Here is a 21,131-nt window from a genome sequence, read left to right as displayed (position 1 = left end):
TAACATAAAAAATAACTCAAAACTACCATAAACATATTTTATATCAAAAAGGTGAAAAAGTATTCATAACATTTGTTTTCCAGCCATTCCTAACAGATTATGTACTGAAATCATTCGATATCATCATATCTCATTTATACACAACATTTCAGCACCATTTGCATTGTTTTGGGAGGTAAAAATAAAAAATAACAACACCTGCCCAGTTGTTTTGCAGCACTGCCCCTGGGCAGCAGATATCGGTTGCCAATATTTCTGCAACTTACGCGCTCCATTTCTGGCCACAAAATGCGTCTAGGAAGCTGGGATTTGCACTGTTAGGTGCATCTGAAGTTTCTCTTCAATATGGCAAGAAAAAATAATAATTTTTGAAACTTCAAAAAATGGCCCCGGCATCGGCTTGGTGTGCACGGAAAATTCCGGGCCTTCGGCCATGGAGGGGTTCAGTAAGTGGTTTAATTTCTGTGCTAGAGTGAGACAACGTTGTGTGATATGCCCTTGGTTGTTCAGCATTGACAGTACTGCATATGGATGCTATTGTGAGAGAAGTAAAAACTTGAGCCATGGAGAGAAAGATGGCATTGGTAATGCATGGTGAATGGTGGAGCAAATGTGATCTATTCAGATGATACTGTTGCTTGTAAATATTAGACAAGAGCTTGGTAGGTTGGTGCAGACTATTTTAGATACCGTATCTGTGAACGTTAGGCTTTGAAGGTAAAATTGGATAAAAGCAAAGTAATGGTTGTTGAGAGAGAAAGTGGCCCACTGTGTGACATAATGATAAATGGAGGGAGACTCAGAGTGTGAGGAATTTTGAGAACTGGGGTGCAAAGATTGAGAAAACAAGTAAATGTTCAAGGGAAGTAGAAAGTAGAGTACAAGAGGGAAGGAAAATGGCTGATGCAACGAAGGCATTGATTTGACACAGGTGTCTGAGTGTGGCGAATGTGAGAGGGCTGCATGAAGGAGTTTTAATGTCTGCAATAATATGAGACTTTGTTGTGGCTTAAAAATGAAATTTCAAGAGTAAGAGGAATGGAAAAGGAGTTTTTAAGGAATATGTGTTTAGTTCAGATAGTTGATAGGATCAGACATGGGACTGAATCCCACCCTTTTCAAAGCCAAGCCCTAGAATATCATGAAGCCGAAGCGAGGCAGACAGTCATCAGGCTGGAGCTGTAGTCAAAGCTGCACAAAAATATATACAACTGAATCCAAAACCAGCTTCAAGCAACAGTACACTTTTGATAGCCAGGCACTAGACCTGTTTGTTTTATGATTCATGTCAGTAGTTAGCATCATTTTTCTTAATTCCCACATGTTCTAGACCTGTTCATTTTATGATTTGGTAAAGTTGGTGGGGTCACTCGCCATCCACACATTCAGTGTAGTGTTGCTCTCAGGTGCCTGCCCTTTCCTCTCTTCCTTCCCTCTTTCCATCCTTCCTCATCTGTCTTTTGTTCCTTCATTCTTTCCCCTTCCTTCTGTCTGTGGGGGATTGTACACTGAGTGACAAGCCAAATGGTTTCCTGTACGCCAGGAAGCCATTTAGTACGCTGGGTGGTAACCATATAGCCAAATTATGGCGCCTTGTGGTTTAGTAAGCAAATAAGGTGCTCCAATTGGATTAAGCCTTTGCAGGTTTATATCCAAAGGGTAGTTGGGGTTTATTGCCCATGTAATGCAACTCAGAGGTGAGTGAGGCTGGTCACTCTCATCTTAAACTGTGGATTGCACAATTACCTTCTTTTTACTCCACCCCGTGGTGTGCAAAAAATGAAGAAAACTTTTTGTTTATTATAAACTTGAAGATAAACATCCATGGCATCATCTGGTGAAAAAAATCTCTCTCTCTCTCTCTCTCTCTCTCTCTCTCTCTCTCTCTTTCCCTTTTTCCCTGTCAGTGCATTGCACCTTGCATAAGCTTGCATAGGGGTGTAGTGAAAGAATGAATTTATTTATTTTTTGTTTATTTTTTGTTTATTATAAACTTGAAGATAAACATCCAGAGCATCATCTGGTGAAAAAAAAAAAAAAAATCTCTCTGTCTCTTCCTCTTTGCGTAGCGCCATGCGTAACTTTGTGTAGGGGTGGTGTAGTTAGCGGTGATGCACGGCTAGCACAACCTGAGCTGTGGCTCGCAACTTGACGCTTCCCAGTCTGAGCTGTAGCTCGCAATCCCTGGGTTGTCAGTACCAACTTTCCCAGCCCCTGACTCCTATGCCCCTCATGGGGCAACACTTGATTAGATGATGGATAGATGGATGGTAAAGTTACCAACATTGCTTGTTCCATGTGCTGTAAAGAGTATTTAGGCAAACAGTGTTTCAGTCTTGATGCCGGTGAAGTAACATGCAGTTGGGACTGAAGCCAGGCCCTTGGCTTCAAAGCAAAAGTCAAAGCCCTTAGGAGGGTATAAAGCTGAAGCTGAAGCCATAGCCTGAAAATCTGCACTTTATAAAGCTGAAGTTGAAACTGAAGCCAGTTTCGGCCATATATTTAGAGAGGATAAGAAATAATGTGATTCTTGAAAGATTGGAGTTGGAAAATTTGTGAACACCTGAGTAGAAGAGACCATACTTAGATGATATGGTTATGTGGAGGCAGTGGCTGTACATAAGAGTGATGAAAAAGGTATACAGGCAGTCTCCATCATCTGAAGGGGTTAGGCTAATTAACACGCCCCATGCTGGTGATATACATTCATCTCGCTCTGTGGCGGCAGCGAGTGGTGAAGTCTACGGGCTTTACTCTGAAGTTTTCAGCCACCTGCTCAGGGAGAATCAACCTCAAAATCGACCTTAACATGTTACCCTCGTGCTGAGCCACTGGTGTACCATTTGATGTCTTCTTTCTTAGCGTGTTGATACACTGATGGTGCAATAATGAGTAATAATTTGTTTTCACTTTTTTATGTATTTCACCTTCACGAATATTGGCTGGGCAGATTTTTTGTTGCTGCTTCTACAACAGAAGACATGTTGAATAGGATAATGATATAAGATTAGAGAAATGCGTATTTAATTAGAGAATATATATCAGACTTCCATTAGTGAATATTACATTTCATACAGATGTCAAAATATACTATTAATTGCACAAAAACATTGAAAAACAACTCCGTTTTGCAGAACTAGGGCCATGAGATGCAAATACACTTTTCTTGAAAAAAGCAAACAAACAAAGAGTAAATCTACAATTGATAAATACAGCTATTTGTGATTTTTTACTGGAAGAAAAAATGTAGTAACCAGTCTTGTTTCGAACAGTTCTACATTTACTTTGTTAGGAAAAAAAAAAAAAAAGATAAGTGCTGGATGTGTCTGGTTATTAAACTTTTTTTATAATTATAAATTATAATCAATACTTGTAATTATCCCTGGCTGGATACTGATGATTACTATTACAGCATTCAACGTACCCAGCTATCATTATGCTTGGTTGCAAGAAATATTGTCTTCAGCGATGCAAGAAAACCTTTAGAAGGCTGGTAAAGAGATGAGAAGGAGGAAAATTGAACAAGAAACAAGATAATAATAAAAAAAGGTAGTGTTGGACCTTTGCTTGGATTTCCTTCAACTACCTAACTAGCTAAGTGCCACCTGGAACTTCACAGGAGAGAATGTGATGGTAACAAACCAAAGAAAATGGAAGCGCCAGGTAAGGGTGAGCGGAGACTGCGCTACCTGGGCCAAAGTAGTACACTATCTCAGTGATCCACCAGTGGTGCATCATGCAATATGAGAAGAAAATGTTAGGATACCACTTGTTGGGCCACCAGTGACACACTACTTTTATGAAGGCATATCTCTCATTGATACTCAGTAAAGCAACATAAATCCTTTCGCTGTGATAGCTCCATGCAGACTGGTGGGAGAGAGTTTTGAAGTGAAACGCGGCCTGGGAGAGAACTCATATTGCCGAAACGCGGGTAACGTGTTAATGGCTTCTATGAGTACTTTTACGGTTGTTCTCCATGTTTTCTGATAATTTCTAACCTATCTAGCAAAAAAAAAAAAAAAAAATGTCGAAAATTGGCCAGCACCACGGCTCCATGAGGGTCCAAAGTCTGCTGGCTTGTGGCGGGTTAAAAATAGTTCGGATTATAATATTTAAAAAAATAAGGGGTTACAGCATTAATTCAATGTCAAGTGGCAACAGAGGTTTACACTTGTGTAACTTTAGTCACTCTCCAAAGTATATCTCCACCTATACTGTACTCATTACACACCTCCAGCAGAACAGTACTTGTCGTTATATCGTATCATTCATAAAGGCTCCAGCATACCTGGATTCAGCCTTGGTCACCTAATGGCAGCTCTCCATTCTGCATGGTGTCTGGCAGCTTCCCTCTTCAGTCCCTTATCCTTGAGATTACACTCCATGACGTTCTTCCAGGTCTTTTTGGGACTGTCTTTTGCACCTTTAACCCTGATGTTCACACTTCTTACAGTCCGCATTCATTTGTTATCCTCCATCCTCTCAATATGCCCAGACCATCTAACTCTACCCCTTTTCATCACAACACCAATACAGTCATACCAATACTTACATAACGTGCCATCCTATAGCACGAAACTCACATAACACAGGAGACAATATTTTATGTCCATACTTACTCACAGCGCGAAAATGATAGACATTATGCTGGCGGAGGAAACTGACCGTTTTTTTTAACACCATACTATGTGGTAACGATAAACTTAACATGGCCAGAGGCCCTAAATTATGGTTCAAACAGTCATAACACGGCAAACTAGGGTCAAAACATGGTGGGAACAGACAACGCTGTGAGTGATAGCCATAGCTCAGGTTGCATCAGCGTATGACGTATGTCTGTCACATCTCTGCGTGGAGTGTCGTCACTGCTGACTGAACATTCCTACCCCAGTAGAGCTACCCTCTCCCCACACTCTGGCTGCACGTGTGTTCTGTGTGATCTCTGTGACCAGTGGGAGTCCTACCCTGCCTCGGAACCCCACTCCACTTCCTTTCAGCAAGCCCACAGGCTCTTCCGTTCAATGTGAGGAATCCTCCAGTGTTTGTATGTAAGGAAGTCTTTATTAGGTAGGTAAATGTCCTGGGGGAAAAAAAAAAAAAATTGCCCCAAACGGTGAACTTCAGTCTGGCTTAGGTACCATGAAACCCTTTAACATGTAAACATGAGGCCCTATAATGTGGAATTCACATAAAGAGGGAGCTTCAGGGTAAAATATTCCTACATTATGTGACCGCTTGCTGTACATTCCATCCTTCCTCTCAACTCTTCAGTTGCAGTCCTAGCCCCTACCAGGCATCAAATTCAAGGATGCGCTACACGTCCATCCAGTCATTGTCATTTCTGTACGTTTGAGCCTACAAATATTCTCTTCCCCTACTGCCCAGGTTTCTCTACCATACAGCATTACACACCTAGCACATGCCGCATACAAAGATACCTTAGCATGAAGAGAAAGCCCTATCAGTGTTAGGAGAGGCAATACCTTCCTGAACTTCCTTCACTCATTCCTTACTGCTGCCACAGAAGTAGCTCCAGCCCCACCTACGGCACATAATATATCCCCCAAATAAGAGAACTCTTCCATACACTCAAGAGACTCACCATCAGGATCAATCCTTTCACAACTGACAGTCTTTACATTCTCTCTTCGACATGCTGCACAAGAAATCAGCATTATTTTGAACCCTACCTCTAATACCACTATGTCCCTAATGAACTCACTTATCACAAACATACACAAAATGGAGTTACTTCCCATACCCTTGTGACAATTTGCACTTGGCCACACTTCCTCTGCTTTGATAGTACTGCTGCCAGCCCTAGATATCATCACCTTTTTTTATTTTTATTTTTTTATTTTATTTTTTAAAAATCTGCATTCACCCTCAAACTCTTGTTCCCCATTCCATCTCTCCACATCCTAAATCTTTCCTCTGTCTCCCTTTCATTGTCTGCAATCAACACCAAGTCATCAGCATACAGCATCTCCCATGGGAGATCATTTCTGAAGTCACTTGAGAGAGCATCAAGTACTGTGATAAATAATAGGGGGCCCAAGGCTGACCCAGATGCACACCAGCATTCACAGAACTCATTGCTCAAATCTCCAGTCGCTCTCAACTGGGTGCATGTACTCACATACATAGTCATAACCACTCTAAGCAGTCACCCCTTGATCCCAAACCTTCTCATTGGTTACTTCACCACTTCCCTAGGGACTCAGTCAAAGGCCTTTTCCATATCAACAAATACAAAGTACAGCTCCATTTTCATCCCTATATATTATTCCTGATAATGTCAGACAATGAATGCGTCATCAGTGGTCCCTATGCCTGGCATAAACCCAAACTGCATCTCATCACTATTCACTCTTTTCCCCTATCATACCATCTAGGACTCTCCATTACCTTCATTACCTGGTCCAAAATATTTATGCCTCTCTAATTTCCTCTTTCCATGGCATCACCCTTCCTCGTGAACATACAACCACTCTTCAGCCAGCCACTTGGGACAGCACATTTATTGTAGGGTGGTCTTATTGCTAAGGGGGGGAAATTAAATCTGGAATATTTTGTTTGCTGTTAGTGTATATTGTGAGTTTAGGTGTAAACTCTTGAGACACCAAATTTTAGCCGAATTGGATTATATTTACTGGTGCTGCATCTTGGCCAGAGTTTGAGCCTAATAAGCAGAATTATTGTTGTGATAATAATCTTTTTTGTTATTTGAAAAAGTGTTTGCTTTAGGGGTACTTCATTAGAGGCTACATTCTAGTAATACTGTGTAGTACCTGTATTTTGTATTTTTTTCAGTAATTTGCCTTTTATGTTGTTATTAAGCACTTATTTATTATAACTGAAGTGAAATTGTGAATGCCAGTGATGAAAAGCAGGAACAAAACCAAGATTTGGCTTGTTTACCAGCCAGGTGAAAGACTACATGGAAGTAAGTTACCTCCTTGTGGAGAAGTGTTTGCACAGCTTTCCTACCTGATGCGAACAGAGACACGAACACTGAGGGATTCAGCATGTGTTTTGTCTGAGAAACTAGGGGGATTCTGGGAGAGAGCTCGCATTCCTGTATCTGAGCCAGGGAATTGTGTCCCCAAAATGGAATCTCTGTAAAGAATGGAGAAAGTTGGAGAAGAGTAAGAGCTGGAATACAGAAAGAGAGGAGAAGAAGAGAAAGAACTTCCAAGAACAGATGAAACATCTCTTTGACACTGCACACATGAATGCTTTCGACCTCAGCAAAAATTGTGAGGATAAGGAGTTTCTTGTGGCTCAGAGGGAGAAAGAGAGGCGAGGCTCTATGCTGTGTATTGATGTCAAACTCCACCCGAAAGAACGAAGACAGAGAGAGAGAGACAACAGACTGAACAGGAGAGGAGAGAGAGCATTAGGTGGTTTGGCCATGTGAAGAGGATGGAGGATGAGGGACTAATGAGGAGAGTGTAAGTGAGTGAGGTGGAGGGGGGGAGAGGGAGGGGGATGCTGAGGATGAGATGGAGGAATGGAGTGGAGAGGTATATGAGAGAGGGAGGTGTGAGTTGGTAACACGGCAGTGAAATGGCGGGGGACAGGGCGACATGAAGGTGATTTGTTTGTGGCCACCCCATACGGGATTAAGGCGTCTGGCAATAGGTAGATAGATAGATGGTTCATCATTTTTAATCATGCAATGAGCAGTAAGAGAGGAAATAGTCAGGGTGGAGGAAATCCCAACTAATGATGAAGGCGAAACAGATGACGATTACACAGATATAGCAGGTCCTTCCTTTTCAGCTGCAGCTCCTCTCCTGAAATGCCAACGAGCACAAAAAACAGTTGTCACCTCTCCAGTTGCTGCTGCTTTAGACTGGACCAAGACTTCAAACTGTGCTGCAGTCCATCTGCTTTCTGCAACCACTTCTGCCTGTGGACAATATCCAACAGTGTATACTATCAACAGGCAGCGTATCCACCAGGATCAAATCACGTGTCGGAGGGAATCAGCAGAATGGCTGAAGAAATCATTCCATCAACTGTGCCACTTGTTGTGCACTGGGATGGAAAACTAATTCCCAATGTAACAGGAGCAAATGTCTTCGAATGCCTTCCAATTCTCATCTCAGGTGATGGAGTTTCAAACCTTCTGAATGTACCTAGTTTGGAATCAGGGACAGGAAAGGCCATGGCCAATGTCATCATTGAAACATTGAATGACTGGGGTATATCTGAACATGTGGTAGGAATGGGATTCGACACTGCTGCCAGCAATACCGGATTGTGGACAGGGGCGTGCACCCTTTTTCAACAACAGTTGTACAAGGATCTCCTCCACCTGGCTTGTCAGCATCAAATTTTTGAGAGCCTTGTTCAAAAGGCCTTCATCATTTGCCTTGAACTGTATGATGGTTCCAACATTCACATATTCAAGCAGTTCAAGCCAAGTGGCATACTGTTGACACAGTATGCTTTCAGACCTTAAATGATATTGAGGAAATGCGGGTGATTGATAGCGATCAATATGATGAGCTCATAACATTTTGTATGAAGCAGTTGCAAGAAATCCAGCCTCGAGATGATTATCAAGACCTGCTAGAACTATCCATTGTTGCCATGGGTGGGGTACCACCCCATGGAACACGGTTTCAGTGCCCTGGTGCATGCCGCCATGCCAGATGGATGGCTAAAGTTATATACAGCATCAAAGCCTATTTTTTCCATCATCAGACTAGCATCACACTAAATCAAGGCCAAAGATTGAAGTGGTTTGTTGTGTTCACCATGAAGCAGGACCTGAAATCATGGTTCATGGCAACAAAAGCAGCTTTTGCATCAGCAAATGATCTGAGGCCTCTCCAGGAATTGTCACTTTATCCTGATAAGGACATCTCACAACTCTGCTTGAAAGCATTTGGTCGTCACTTGTGGTATTTATCAGAGCAGTTAGTTGGATTGGCCTTTTTTTATTCAACTGTTAATCCTGAAGAGAAGCAAAAAATGGTGATGGCGCTTAATGAAGCAGGAAGCAAAGATCAGCTATAGAGAGCAACAGTTGAACTTGAGATGACAGTACTGAATCAGAAAACAGTTTCAGGTTTTGTGACCAGTAACAACAAGAAGATCTTCACACTGCTTGGCCTTCTTCATTCATTCCTAGAATTTGATCCATCCACATAGGAAAGTCATGAGGATTACAAGGAAGCTGAGTGCATCGTCCAGGGGCTACAGGTAACAAATGACTTTGCTGAAAGAGGGGTAGCATTGATTCAAGAGTTTAATCTAGTGTTGACCAAGAACGAAGATCAACGGCTGTTTTTTTCTCCAGGTCGTTGAGCAACATAGGCAAGTGTATCCAGATGCAAAGAAGGCTCCAGCTGGCAGCAGTTACAAGCATAAAACTAGGCAGCAGTGTGTGGGAGTTGGATCCCCATGGTACCACCCCCAGTGAGGGGCTAATACTCTGCAAAGAGGGGGACCCAGGGACCTAGGTAACCCAGTGGGATATTAACATTATGCCATAATTTTATAACTTTGAACATGATGCGGCACCAATTAAGATTATCTGATAAGCATGAAGATTTGCATAAAGCATTTTGTAATCAATAGGAGCGAAGTCGTGCAGCAGCTGAAGCGAATTTTTCAAGTTGAAAATTAAGGACCACCCTATGTCACTCATATGTAATCGTATTTATCAAATCAGTAGCTAAACCCACTGTGGTATCGCCTGAGGCCTTCAGCATTTCAGCCTTCACCAGCTGCATCCTGCCTATTACCCTGCTTACAGTAGCAGCATCATATAAAAGCCAAAGGCCAACTAAACACTGGATCTACTGACTCCTGACCTTCCTTGTTCCGGTCAAACTCCTCTTTCAGCAACCAATTATAATTCTCTCTCCGGGCATCATTAATATCCTCATTGTCCACCAGTACCTCTCCTTCATCATTCTTCACACACTGTTCATGTAAGATATCCCTGTTTTCCCATTTCCATCTGATTTGCCACCTTAAATACCATATTCTTCCATTCATCACTACTTAGGTTATCCAGTAAAAGTCTCTCAGACTCAGATATTGCCCTGTATACTGCATTTCTAGTTCTACATTTGGAAGGCAAGTATTCCTCTCTGTTAGCACCCCTCCTTCTTTCCCAGAAAAGTGTTTTTTTCTCCTTAATTGCAGCTTCTACATCTTCATCCCACCAACATGCTACTTTATGTCTTGGAAATCCTCGTGTCCATCTACACACGGCATTAGTAACTCTCAGGAAAAATTTCTTGAGATCTCTGTACTGTTCATTAACACTTCTGTCAACAGCTTCCTTTTCAGTCACAACCCACCATAAAAGGAATTCCTTACTGCATGGTGTTTCAACTTTGATATATTCCTCCTGGGTGCATAGGTCCTGTTCCTCACCACCCGTTCCTTGAGCACCATGTCACATAGTATTTTTTTATTTTTTTTTAGAGACAATGAATAAAGGAAGAAAAACAAAGGAAAAAAAAGAGTCCATGTGCCTAAAGGCATCCTCCATTCATAAAATATTGATAACAACTGGATTTTTATAAAAGTGGATTAAATGTTTGTGGGAAGCAACTCCCAGGAATTGAATTCCAGAGAGTAGTAGTTCTGGGGATAAATGAACTTTGATATGCAGAGGTTCTGCATTGTGGAGGAGAGAGTGTAAGTTCATGTGCACTCCCAGCTGCCCCACTATTTCGTGAGAAAATGTGAAGGGGAGGCACAATTGAAGCCAGTTCATCAGAGCACTTACGGTAAAAATATCGGTAAAATAATGCTAAAGATGCAACTTCTTTACGTACTGATAATGGAGGAAGGCCCTGTGTAATGGCAGAGTTATCGATTAATCTAATGGCTTTATTTTGAAGTTTGTCCAACTGCCTCAGTGCAACTGCTCCACATCCACTCCACATTGGCGAACAGTATTCGATCTGAGAATGTACATGACTTTACTATATTGTGCCAACTGCTCGTCAGTGAAGAATTCACGGACTCTATACGGAAGTCCCAGTTTTTCAGAAGCATTTTTATCAAGGGATTTAACACAAGCTGTCCAGCGTAGGTTTGTGTTTAGTGTGACGCCTGGGATATCAATTGTAGTGGATGTGGGAATATTGACATCATTTAAAATTATGTGGAAGTCTGAGGGATTTATTCTGTTGGAGAAATTAATGCATTTAGTTTTCTGAGCATTAAATGGGACCAGATTTGTTTGTCTCCATTGATTAATTTTAGAAAGGTCCTGGTTCAGCAAAATTGCTGTATTTATTTAGGAATTTATAATACCAGATTGTGTAAAGGAGATACTAAATATAAAAGAACTATGAAGTGTCATGTCATCAGCATAAGAGTGCATTGGGGTGTGAGTGACAGGTAGGAAGTCATTTATATGAATGAGAAAGAGAGTCGGGGCCAAAACTGATCCCTGAGTTACGCCAGCATTTATGGAATGAAATTAGGAATAATTTCCATCTACCATGACCCATATTTTTCTGTTATGAAGGTAAGTAGAAATTAGAGGAACCAGTGATGCAAGGCCATATTGTGACATCTTAGACAGTATGACCCTGTCAGATACTCTGTCAAATGCTTTTGAAATATCAAGTGCTATTGTGTGTGTTTCACCATGTTGTACTTTTGTTTTGTTAATCTGATGGGTAAGAAGGTAAAGAATATCTACAGTTGAATGTTCCTGTCTAAATCCATACTGCCAATTATTGATTAATTTATTGATTCCTAGATGCTTGACTTTGTGTTTGTTAATTAGTGTCTCAAAAACTTAATGAGAATGGAAGTTATAGTGATTGGTCTATAGTTTGATGGCTCAGAAGTGGCCCCCTTTTTAGGAACAGGATGGATATTTGCCTCTTTCCAAGAGGCTGGAAAATGTGATGTACTGGTGCATAACTGGAAAAGTTTTGCCAGTACAGGAGCCAACACTGAGGAGCAATTTTTATGTACTTTTGAAGGAGTTTCATCTGGACCAGTAGCTTTGTCTACTGAGAGATTCTATAATACAGCTTGTACGTATCTTGTGTGAATCTTGAAAGAGGATATTTGAGGGGAATCAAAAGCAAGTACAGGAATATTGTGATTTTCTGTATTTAGGGTTGAGTTTGTTGAAAAAATATCAACAAGAAAGTTGGCTTTTCCACATGGGTCACTTACAAGATTTCCAATGGGGGGACTGTGACGGTGGAATGGAAGAGGTGGTAGTGAAGTTAGATTTGAATGAATAAAGGGTAGACCAGAATATTTTGTTATCATTTGGGTTGTTTGGTAGTTTGTTAGCTTCTCTATGAAGAAAGTTTGATTTAGAAAGATTGATAATAGTTTTGGCATGGTTTCTGATATTTCTATAATAGTTAAAAGATTCTTTAATTTTAGTCCTTATATCCCATTGGATCCCAGGGGTGCTGGGCGAGGCATGGCGATGGGTGGGTACTAAGAGTACCGCCCTCCACCTATTGGCTCATAGTCGCAAAGCTCATAGGTCCATACCCGGGGGTAAGACTTGAAAAATCCCAGTTCTGTCCAATATTCAAGACACTGGGCTCCAATGGGTTAAAGAGACTGATAGGTTTGCCAGTCATTAACCCATTGGATCACAGGAGTGCTGGGCGAGGCATGGCGATGGGTGGGTACTAAGCCTACCGCCCTCCGCATATCGGCTCATAGTCGCGAAGCTAATAGGTCCCTACCTGGGGGTTCCCTACTTTATAAAGACTTGAAAAATCCCAGTTCTGTCCAATATTCCGGACACTGGGCTCCAATAGGATATATGTGTTATAGGGTCTTGTTTTATGTTCTGTTACTCTAGCACAATTGTGGTCAAACCATTTAGGTGAATTACATCTTTTTCTGTAACTAGGATGGGGAATGAATGTTTCCATGCTGACTTTAATGAAATCCTGTGTGTGGCCCAATGTGGACATACTTTTTTCTTCCTATAACTTTGCCATCCCCCACCAACCTCTAATTGTGAAGGAAAAAGAAAACCCAAAATTTGTTGTCAGTTACTGAATTATTTGATGGAAAATAAAAGTTTGACCTTTCTGCCTAGTTTAGCATTGCTTTATGCCAAGTGGAATGGAATTTAACCATTTTCTGTCTCCACAGGTGCATTGAAAAAAACGTCAGAAATGAGGGGCTTTCCTATACCATCCACTCTCAGTTTTAATAATAGAGCCTGTCAGCATTTTGTGTGCATATTCAGTCTTGAACTTAACATTCCAGATTCTGCTTGAGCCTGACCGTGCTTTGGTGGTCTTGCGTAAAGCTTTGAAGAAGGACCGTGCTAACATGCATCTATACCATCATGTGTTTGACATCTGCTACCAGCGCCAGCCTCTAGACACTCAGGGAGTTCTGGCTTCTGTGCTGCTGGCCCTCACTTCCAAGGAACTCTCAGTGCAGACCAAGCACTGGTTTGCTTACAAGAGAGTTGAGTTTCTGAAAGAACATGGAGATGTTATAGAGTGAGTTACCTGGCATATTCAGTAGACAAAGATCCCTTTGTCCCTGCCTTATAGCAGACAGGTGTTTTAGTTATTCATGCTACACGTGTTTTTGTGCTCCATTTATCTGGCCTTACAATATCCTAGTCTCAAATTGCTATGGCCTTATATTGTATCATTGTATCATATATATGAAGGTTCCAACATGCATGCATGAGTTAGCCGTGATCTTCTAATGGTGGCCGTACCTGCTGCTTGATGTCTGGCAGCCACTCTATACAGTTCGTTTTCCCTGAGGTCACACACTATGACCTCATCCCAGGTCTTTTTGTTTTTGTCTGCCTTTCACAATCCTACCCCTGATGTTCATATTTCTCACCTTCTACACTCAATTGTCATTCTCTGTCCTCTCAGTATGGCCAGACCATCTTAGGCTACCCTTCCTTATCACAACACCAATATATTCAAGTCCCAGCCTTTCTCTCAACTCTTCAGTCACAATCCTAGACCCCCCAGGTCTCATATTCAAGGACACACTACACATCCATCTAATCATTGCCATTTTTGTATGTTTAAGCCTATGAATATTGTGGTAGGTGGGGGTACTCACCATCCACTCACTCGATGTAGTGCTGCTGTCGTGTGTCTGCCCTTTCCTTTCCTCCATCCTTCTTTCCTTCCATCCTCTTCTGTCTTCGTTTCCTTCATTCTTTCCTTGTCCTTCTCCCTGTGGGTAACTTTACACTCCCTCTTCTGTCTTTCTTTCCTTCATTCTTTCCTCTTCCTTCTGCCTGTGAGCGACTCTACACTGAGTGACAAGCCAGATGGTTTCCTGTACACCAGGAAACCATTTACTGTGCTGGGTGGTAACCATATAACCAAATTTTGGTGCCTGGTGGTTTAGTGAGTAATTATTGCGCTCCAGTCAGATTGAGCCAGTGAAGGTTTATATCCAAGGGATGGTTGGGGTTGATTGCTCATGTAATGCCACTCAGGGATGAGTGAGGCTGGTCACTCTCATCTTAAATGTCGGGACAACTGCCTAGCCCCGGGCTTCTACGCTCCTCATGGGGCAGTGTAGGATTGGATGATGGATGGATGGATATCCTCTTCCATTACTGCCTGGGCCTCACTACCATATAGCATTACTTTCCTGACACATTCTGCATACAAAGATTCCTTAACATGGAGGGAGAGCCTTTTCAGTGCTATGAGAGGCTGCAGCTCCTTGAATTTCTTCCAGCCTCTCTTTACTCAAGCAACATAACATGTCCTTCAAACAACGAAACTCCACCACACACTTGAGAGTCTCCAGCAAGACCACGCCTTTCAAGCCTGACAGTCTCTACATGCTCTCCCTGATGCAGTGCAATGCATGTATGATATCAGCATTGTTTGCAACCCACCCCTAATACCTCGACATCTTGTTTGCACTCATTTATCACAAACACTGCGTTAGATGGAGTTACTTTCCACACCCTCATGAGAGACTACACATGGCCACACTCCCTTTGCTTTCACAGTACTGCCACAGTCCCAGAGTATCATCACTATTGTTTTATCTGCAGTTACTCTCAAACCCTTGTGCCCCATTTCATTTCTCCACTTCCTGTATCTTCCCTCCACCTCCCTTTCATTGTCTGTAGTCAACACCAAGTCATCAACATATAGCATCTCCCATGGAAGTCCATTTCTGAAGTCACTTGAGAAACCTTCAGGCACCATGAAAAACAATAAGGAGCTTTGACTAACCCCCAGATGCATGCCATCATTCATGGAAAACTCACTCTCAAATATCCATTCTCCTCCACCTGGGTGCAAACACCCACATACAGATCCATAAGCACTCTATCCAGCCACTCCTCAATCCAGATCCCAATCTTGCTCATTGCCCATTTCACCACCTCCCTAGGGAGGTGTACCATGGACCCTTATCCATATGATATTTGGGGAGTGTGACCCCCCCCCCTTCCCTCATGATTCTTGGGGGAGGGGGGGTCAGTTCTCCCTCCCAAAATGAAAATGATCTGAAACAAGGGAAAGATTTGAATGGAGCTTCCCAGGTGAGTTTGTCTGGTTACTCTAAAGATCTTTCACTATACTGTACTGCACACAGATTTCTTAGCATAATTTGTAGAGGTGTCAGCCCCTCTCACCCAATTAAATATTCTCAGGGATTGTGAAAGCAGGGCAGATATAGATTTAATATCTTAGTCCATGTTGTACAGTGGACTCTCATCCAAAATGTGATCTTTGGGGAGTGTAATCCCCACTTCTTTTCTTGGGGGTCAACCCTCTTCCAAAAATAAAAATGATCAGAAATAGAAGGTAGTGAGCACCTGGGTGGGAAAAAAAAAAATGCATATCAGAGGATTGGATATGCAGTTTCATGCTTTCTCTGAATGCACAGGAAGAAGCTGCACATATACAGTATTTTTATGCCCTCCTTGTTTTTAGAGCTTGCATAATTCCTGCTTTCCACAACCATCGTCTTCTCATCCCCAGCTCCCACAAATGATGAGTTAGGACTGCACATGTACTTTATTATTATGCCCTTCTACTACTTAGAGCTTCTATAATTCTTACTTTCCATTACCATCATCTTTCCAGCCCCACTTCCCATAAATGGTGAAGTAGGATCCCAAAACAAAGATGAAAGCACAAAGTGGAAGACCTAGTAAACAGCATGGCCAGTCAGATGAGCCACACAGTCCTTCACACATAATTCAAGCCTTTGAAATCATGGCTGTACCTTACAAGCAAAGCCATTTGCACATGTTTATTTATCTATCTATCAGTCTATAGCCAGACACCTTAATCCCATAAGGGATGGTCACAAACAAATCACCTCCATGTTGCCCTGTCTCCTGCCATTACACTGCCTTCTCCTCAATTCACACACCCCTCTCACATATACGTGTCCACTCCATCCCTCCATGTCATCCTCAGCCTCCCCATCTCTCTTTCCCCCCCTCCACCTCACATACTCTCCTTGTTAATCTCTCATTCTCCATCCTCTCCACATGGTCAAACCACCTCAGTGTATGTCACCTAACACTTTATCACATTTTTGTCATATCCACATCACAATGCTCCTTTGCTTCCACATTTGCCAGTCTGTCATTCCACGTGCTCCTCCCAGAAAACTCATTTCCATTGGCCTCACCCTTTGACTTGTGTCCTTACGCAGTTAAGAGTCTGAGACTCAGATATTGCCCTGTATACCTCACATTTAGCCGTACATTGGGAGCCAAGTATTCCTTTCTGTTAGCTGCACCCGGTTCAGATCCTGGCTGTGGTGGGGAACAGTATGGATTTGAATATCATAAAAGTAGACTTTACTGATCTACCAGAAGACCCACTGACAATTTGTAAAAATACCCATGCTAATACCAATACACCAGTTCTGCATTAGACAGCCCTAGCATGTATTTAATATGAACAGTGGATGTTAGTGCCAAAGTGGTGATGTGTGATGTAGTAGAACTACTGGGCCATGGGAATATGCCCTGGGGATAGGCCCTGAATCCTTTGCCCGGAGTCGGAAAAAAAAAAAAAAGTTAGAGTTGGTACCACTCGAATAATTTTTCAGTTATCTGTTGTCATAATATTTGGTGCCTTTTGCGCAGCTCTATTAAAACAATATCCGGTGAAATTAGGCAAAATCTGGCTCAGAAATGGGAAGCAGTCGACAGTACTGTGCATTTTTTGGTGGCGATGTACACCATCCGGCACAGACACGGGACCCAGTCAGCGCATGGGAATACCTCTCAACATGCCAACCAGTCACAGTGCTTTGTGGGAGCCACCCACCCAACGCATCAAAACTACCTTTGCTCACTCATTTTCTCCCATGGACCCCATATAGTGAGGGCGTATCTGTGCGTTGTGCATTTTTGACACACGCAGAGGCTACTCCCTAGTGCTGTGACTTACCCTGTGGTCCCTCCCTTTGCTAGAGTAATGTTTGTGGGAGCCATTCGTCACAAGACCACGTGGGATTGAGGGCACTATACTGCATAATGTACTGCTTTACCCTCCCTTGATGGCAGCTCCAGGTGAGTACAGTATGATTATGGGTATATTATGTATTGTATGACTGTACTGTGAGCACCATATCAGTACTCAAGGATAATATTGTTGGAAAGTTTTTAGGATAGAGGATTAAAACGGATAGCTTAGGGTGGTGACATAGTATATGGCTCATTGCTGAATGGATAGTCGATAGCATTTTGCGTTAGCTAGCAGGTGGGTTTGCTGAATTATACCAGATAATTAAGAGATTACTGTATTATCATGTTGTGACTTTTTTACTTCCATACTCTCATATTTCTTATCACTGCTTTCAAAGAACCAGCACCCTTTCTTCCCTGTTGCACCCTTTCAAATACTTCATCCTCTAAACTTTCATTCGTACTCATCACACTACCCGAGTACTTAAATAGAGTCACATTTTCCGTTTTCTCACCATCCTTTTCCTTGTGGATATCAGCATATATATATATATATATTCATTCATTCATTCATTGCCACACGCCATGTATCCCAACCGGGGTGGCCAAGGGCTTAGAGTTAATTGTTTTACAGGGAGGGGCACTAATCCTCCACCAACCCCACCTGACACATAGGGATGCCAACAGCATCTGGTGTTCCCAGGCAGTCACCCATCCAAGTACTAACCAGACCCGACGTTGCTTAACTTCGCTGATCGGACGGGAAGCGGTGTACTCAACGTGGTATGCCGTTATATATATATACAGTGGAAGCTCGATTATCCAGGCTCGGATTATCCAGCTTTCGGTATATCCGGGCCGTGACCCAATGGTTCAGTGGTACAGTAATTCATAGAATTATCCATACGAATGCTCCGGTTTAAACAGGAAGCATCCAGTTGCTAGGGAGAGAGGCATGGATAAACCAGAGAGGGTCTTGCTCACCCTGCCCCCACCCACACCTCCTGCTCACAACTCGATCACAAGGGTGGTAGGGTGGAGTTTGATGAGGCAACTGATACTCCTGACCTAGCCTAACCTTGCTTAACTACTTAATAATTTAAAATAATTTAACCTAACCTGGGCTCCAGTTGGGAAATTGGGAAACTAAATCCACTTTTGTGTATGATGAGTTTCTTCCTTTATGCCCGAATCAGTCGTAGGTACGGCTTAAAGAACGTGATAAAAGAGAAAATCTTTCAGCAAGAGAAGGTAATTTACTACCCTCAAAATAGAAAAACACAGAAAACAAACTGGAGGAATATGAAGTGAATTGGTGAAGTCTTTAGGCTGTATGCTTAGACGAAAAGTAATGGGTTTCCTAGTTTCAGGGAACGAAATGAAACAAGAATGTCTGCTAATCAGAAAAAAAAAAAAAATACTCATGTGTTCTCGTAAGTTAGCATTCAGTTCTGCATTCTTCGTTAGGTATCGCGCCTCCCAACACATTTCGGACCGACAGAGCATTGTTATTTCTTCCTCTTACATTTACTGTTCACTCTTTTGTTAGTTCTTAAGTGTACTGTATGTATGAAAGTATTAATCAGGTCAGTGACTAACCTCACCCCTGTATCGCCTGAGGCCTTCAACATTTCGGCAGTCAACCCAGACACACCTGCTGCCTTCCCCACCCTCATCCTGCCTATTGCCTCACTCACAGTAGCAGTATCATTCAAAGGCCAAGGGCCAGACACTGGATCTGCTGGCTCCAAACCTTCCCTGTCCCAGTCAAACTCCTCATTCAACAACCGGTTATAATGCTCTCTCCATGCATCTTTAATATCCTCACTGTTCACCACTATCCTTCCTTCATCATTCTTCACACATTGCTCACCTATAACATCCCGATTATCCCTCTTCACTTGACCTGCCACCCTAAATATATTTTTCCTTTCCCCATGATTTAGGTTATCAAGTAATAGTCTCTGTGACTCAGACTTTGCCCTGTATACCTCTCTTCTAGCCCTGCGCTTGGCAGCCAGATATTCCTCTTTGCTACCACCCTTCTTCCATTCCCGGAAAAGCCTTCTTTTCTCCTTAACTGCAGCTTCTGCACCCTCATCCCACCACCAAGTTACTTTATGTCTTGGTGGTCCTCTTGTCCAACCGCATGTTACATCAGTAACTCTCAAGAAATTGTTCTTGAGGGCTCTGTACTGTTCATTAATGCCTCTGTCTACAGCTCCCTGTTCAGCCACCACTATCCTCAACTCGCTGTAGAAGGCATCCCTTACTACTGTACTTGGTTTTTCATCTTCCATATTTTCCTCCTAGGTACATAAGTCCTCTTTTTCATCACACGTTCTTTAAGCACCATATCACAAATCAATAGTTCGCTGCTGCACACACTCCTCACTTCCTATAACTTTAACATCCCTCACTAACCTCCTATCAGCCCTCCTGACCAGAAAATAATCTATCTGATTGCTATTTCCCCCAGACTCATACGTAATTAACCTACTGTACTGTCTCTTTTCCTAAAATATGTGTTGCACACAATCATGTCCGTTGCCTCCCCAAACTCGAGTATCCTTTCCTCTTCTGCATTCCTTATAACATTATATTATGTTATTTCAGTTAGTGAGGTAGCTACTTGATAATTAAGTGAAGTTTTGTTTGGGAATAAGAGGCCAGTTCCTCTTACAGTTTGATGTATATGCAATGAATTTTTATATATTTTTTCATCTGAAGAAGTTTTTGAATAGTTCTTAGTTATATTTATGGCCAGAATACCTCACTACAGTGTGATATGATGCAACTTAATGTGATCTCAATTTATCAGCTCAAAAAAGATATTTTTGGATATTTCTCTGTATATATGTATAACTTGGGGCATGAGTGCCCAATATATATATATATTTTTTTCTATCTATCTATCTATTGCCAGACGCCTCAATCCCGTTTGGGGTGGCCACAAACAAATCGCCTCCAATTCGCCCTGTCCCCCGCCATTTCACTCCCCTGCTCCCAACTCACACCCTCCTCTCTCATATACCTCTCCACCCCATCTCTCCATCTCATCCTCAGCCTCCCCCTCCCTCTTTCCCCCTCCACCTCACTCACATACACTCTCTTCGTCAGTCTTTGACCCTCCATCCTCTCCACATGGCCAAACCACCTCAGTGTGTTCCTCATAACGCTTCCTATCACATCCACATCAACACCACAACGCTCCTTTCTAACCTCATTCGTCAGCCTGTCTCTCCATGTGACTCCACAGGCTCCTCTTAAATAACTCATTTCCACAGCTCTCACTCTTGACTTGTGTCCTTCCAACAACGTCCAAGCTTCACTTCCGTACGTTAGAGTTGGTATCACAATACTGTCATGTAGTAACTTTTTCACTTCCATGCTCACTTCCCTGTTTCTTATCACTGCTTTCAAAGAACCAGCAACCTTTCTTCCCTGCTGTACCCTTTCAAGCACTTCACCATCCAAACCTCCATCCTTACTCATCACACTACCCAAGTACTTAAACGTACTCACATTTTCCAATTCCTCACCATCCAACCTCACTGTACATTCACTGACTTCACCTCTCTCAAAGACCATCACTTTACTCTTCCCTACATTCACCTTTAGATTCCGTTTCTTACACACTCTCTCAAACTCATCCACCAAGCCTTGCAGCTCCCCTTCGTCTTCACTCAACAACACGGTATCATCTGCAAAC

The 21,131-nt window shown here is 42.3% G+C and overlaps 1 protein-coding gene and 1 pseudogene across 1 annotated transcript in view; one reads left to right on the top strand and one right to left on the bottom strand.

The window, feature by feature from the left end:
• The window catches only part of LOC145401925 (uncharacterized), a 443,277-nt gene that overhangs the window by 139,374 nt on the left and 282,772 nt on the right, over positions 1–21,131 (top strand). The window contains exon 11 of the mRNA XM_080274030.1: positions 13,246–13,487. Within this exon, the coding sequence (XP_080130156.1) occupies positions 13,246–13,487 (242 nt within the window). The remainder of the gene's footprint in view (positions 1–13,245; positions 13,488–21,131) is intronic.
• Positions 18,098–18,215, bottom strand: LOC145402424 (5S ribosomal RNA; annotated as a pseudogene).

Source organism: Coenobita brevimanus, chromosome 57 (assembly GCF_032717465.1).
Source record: "Coenobita brevimanus isolate Jiangsu-jjx chromosome 57, ASM3271746v2, whole genome shotgun sequence".
NCBI classification, from domain to species: Eukaryota; Metazoa; Arthropoda; class Malacostraca; order Decapoda; family Coenobitidae; genus Coenobita; species Coenobita brevimanus.
The sequence above is the reverse complement of the archived record's forward strand: the minus strand, read 5'-3'. Positions and strand labels throughout refer to the sequence as shown.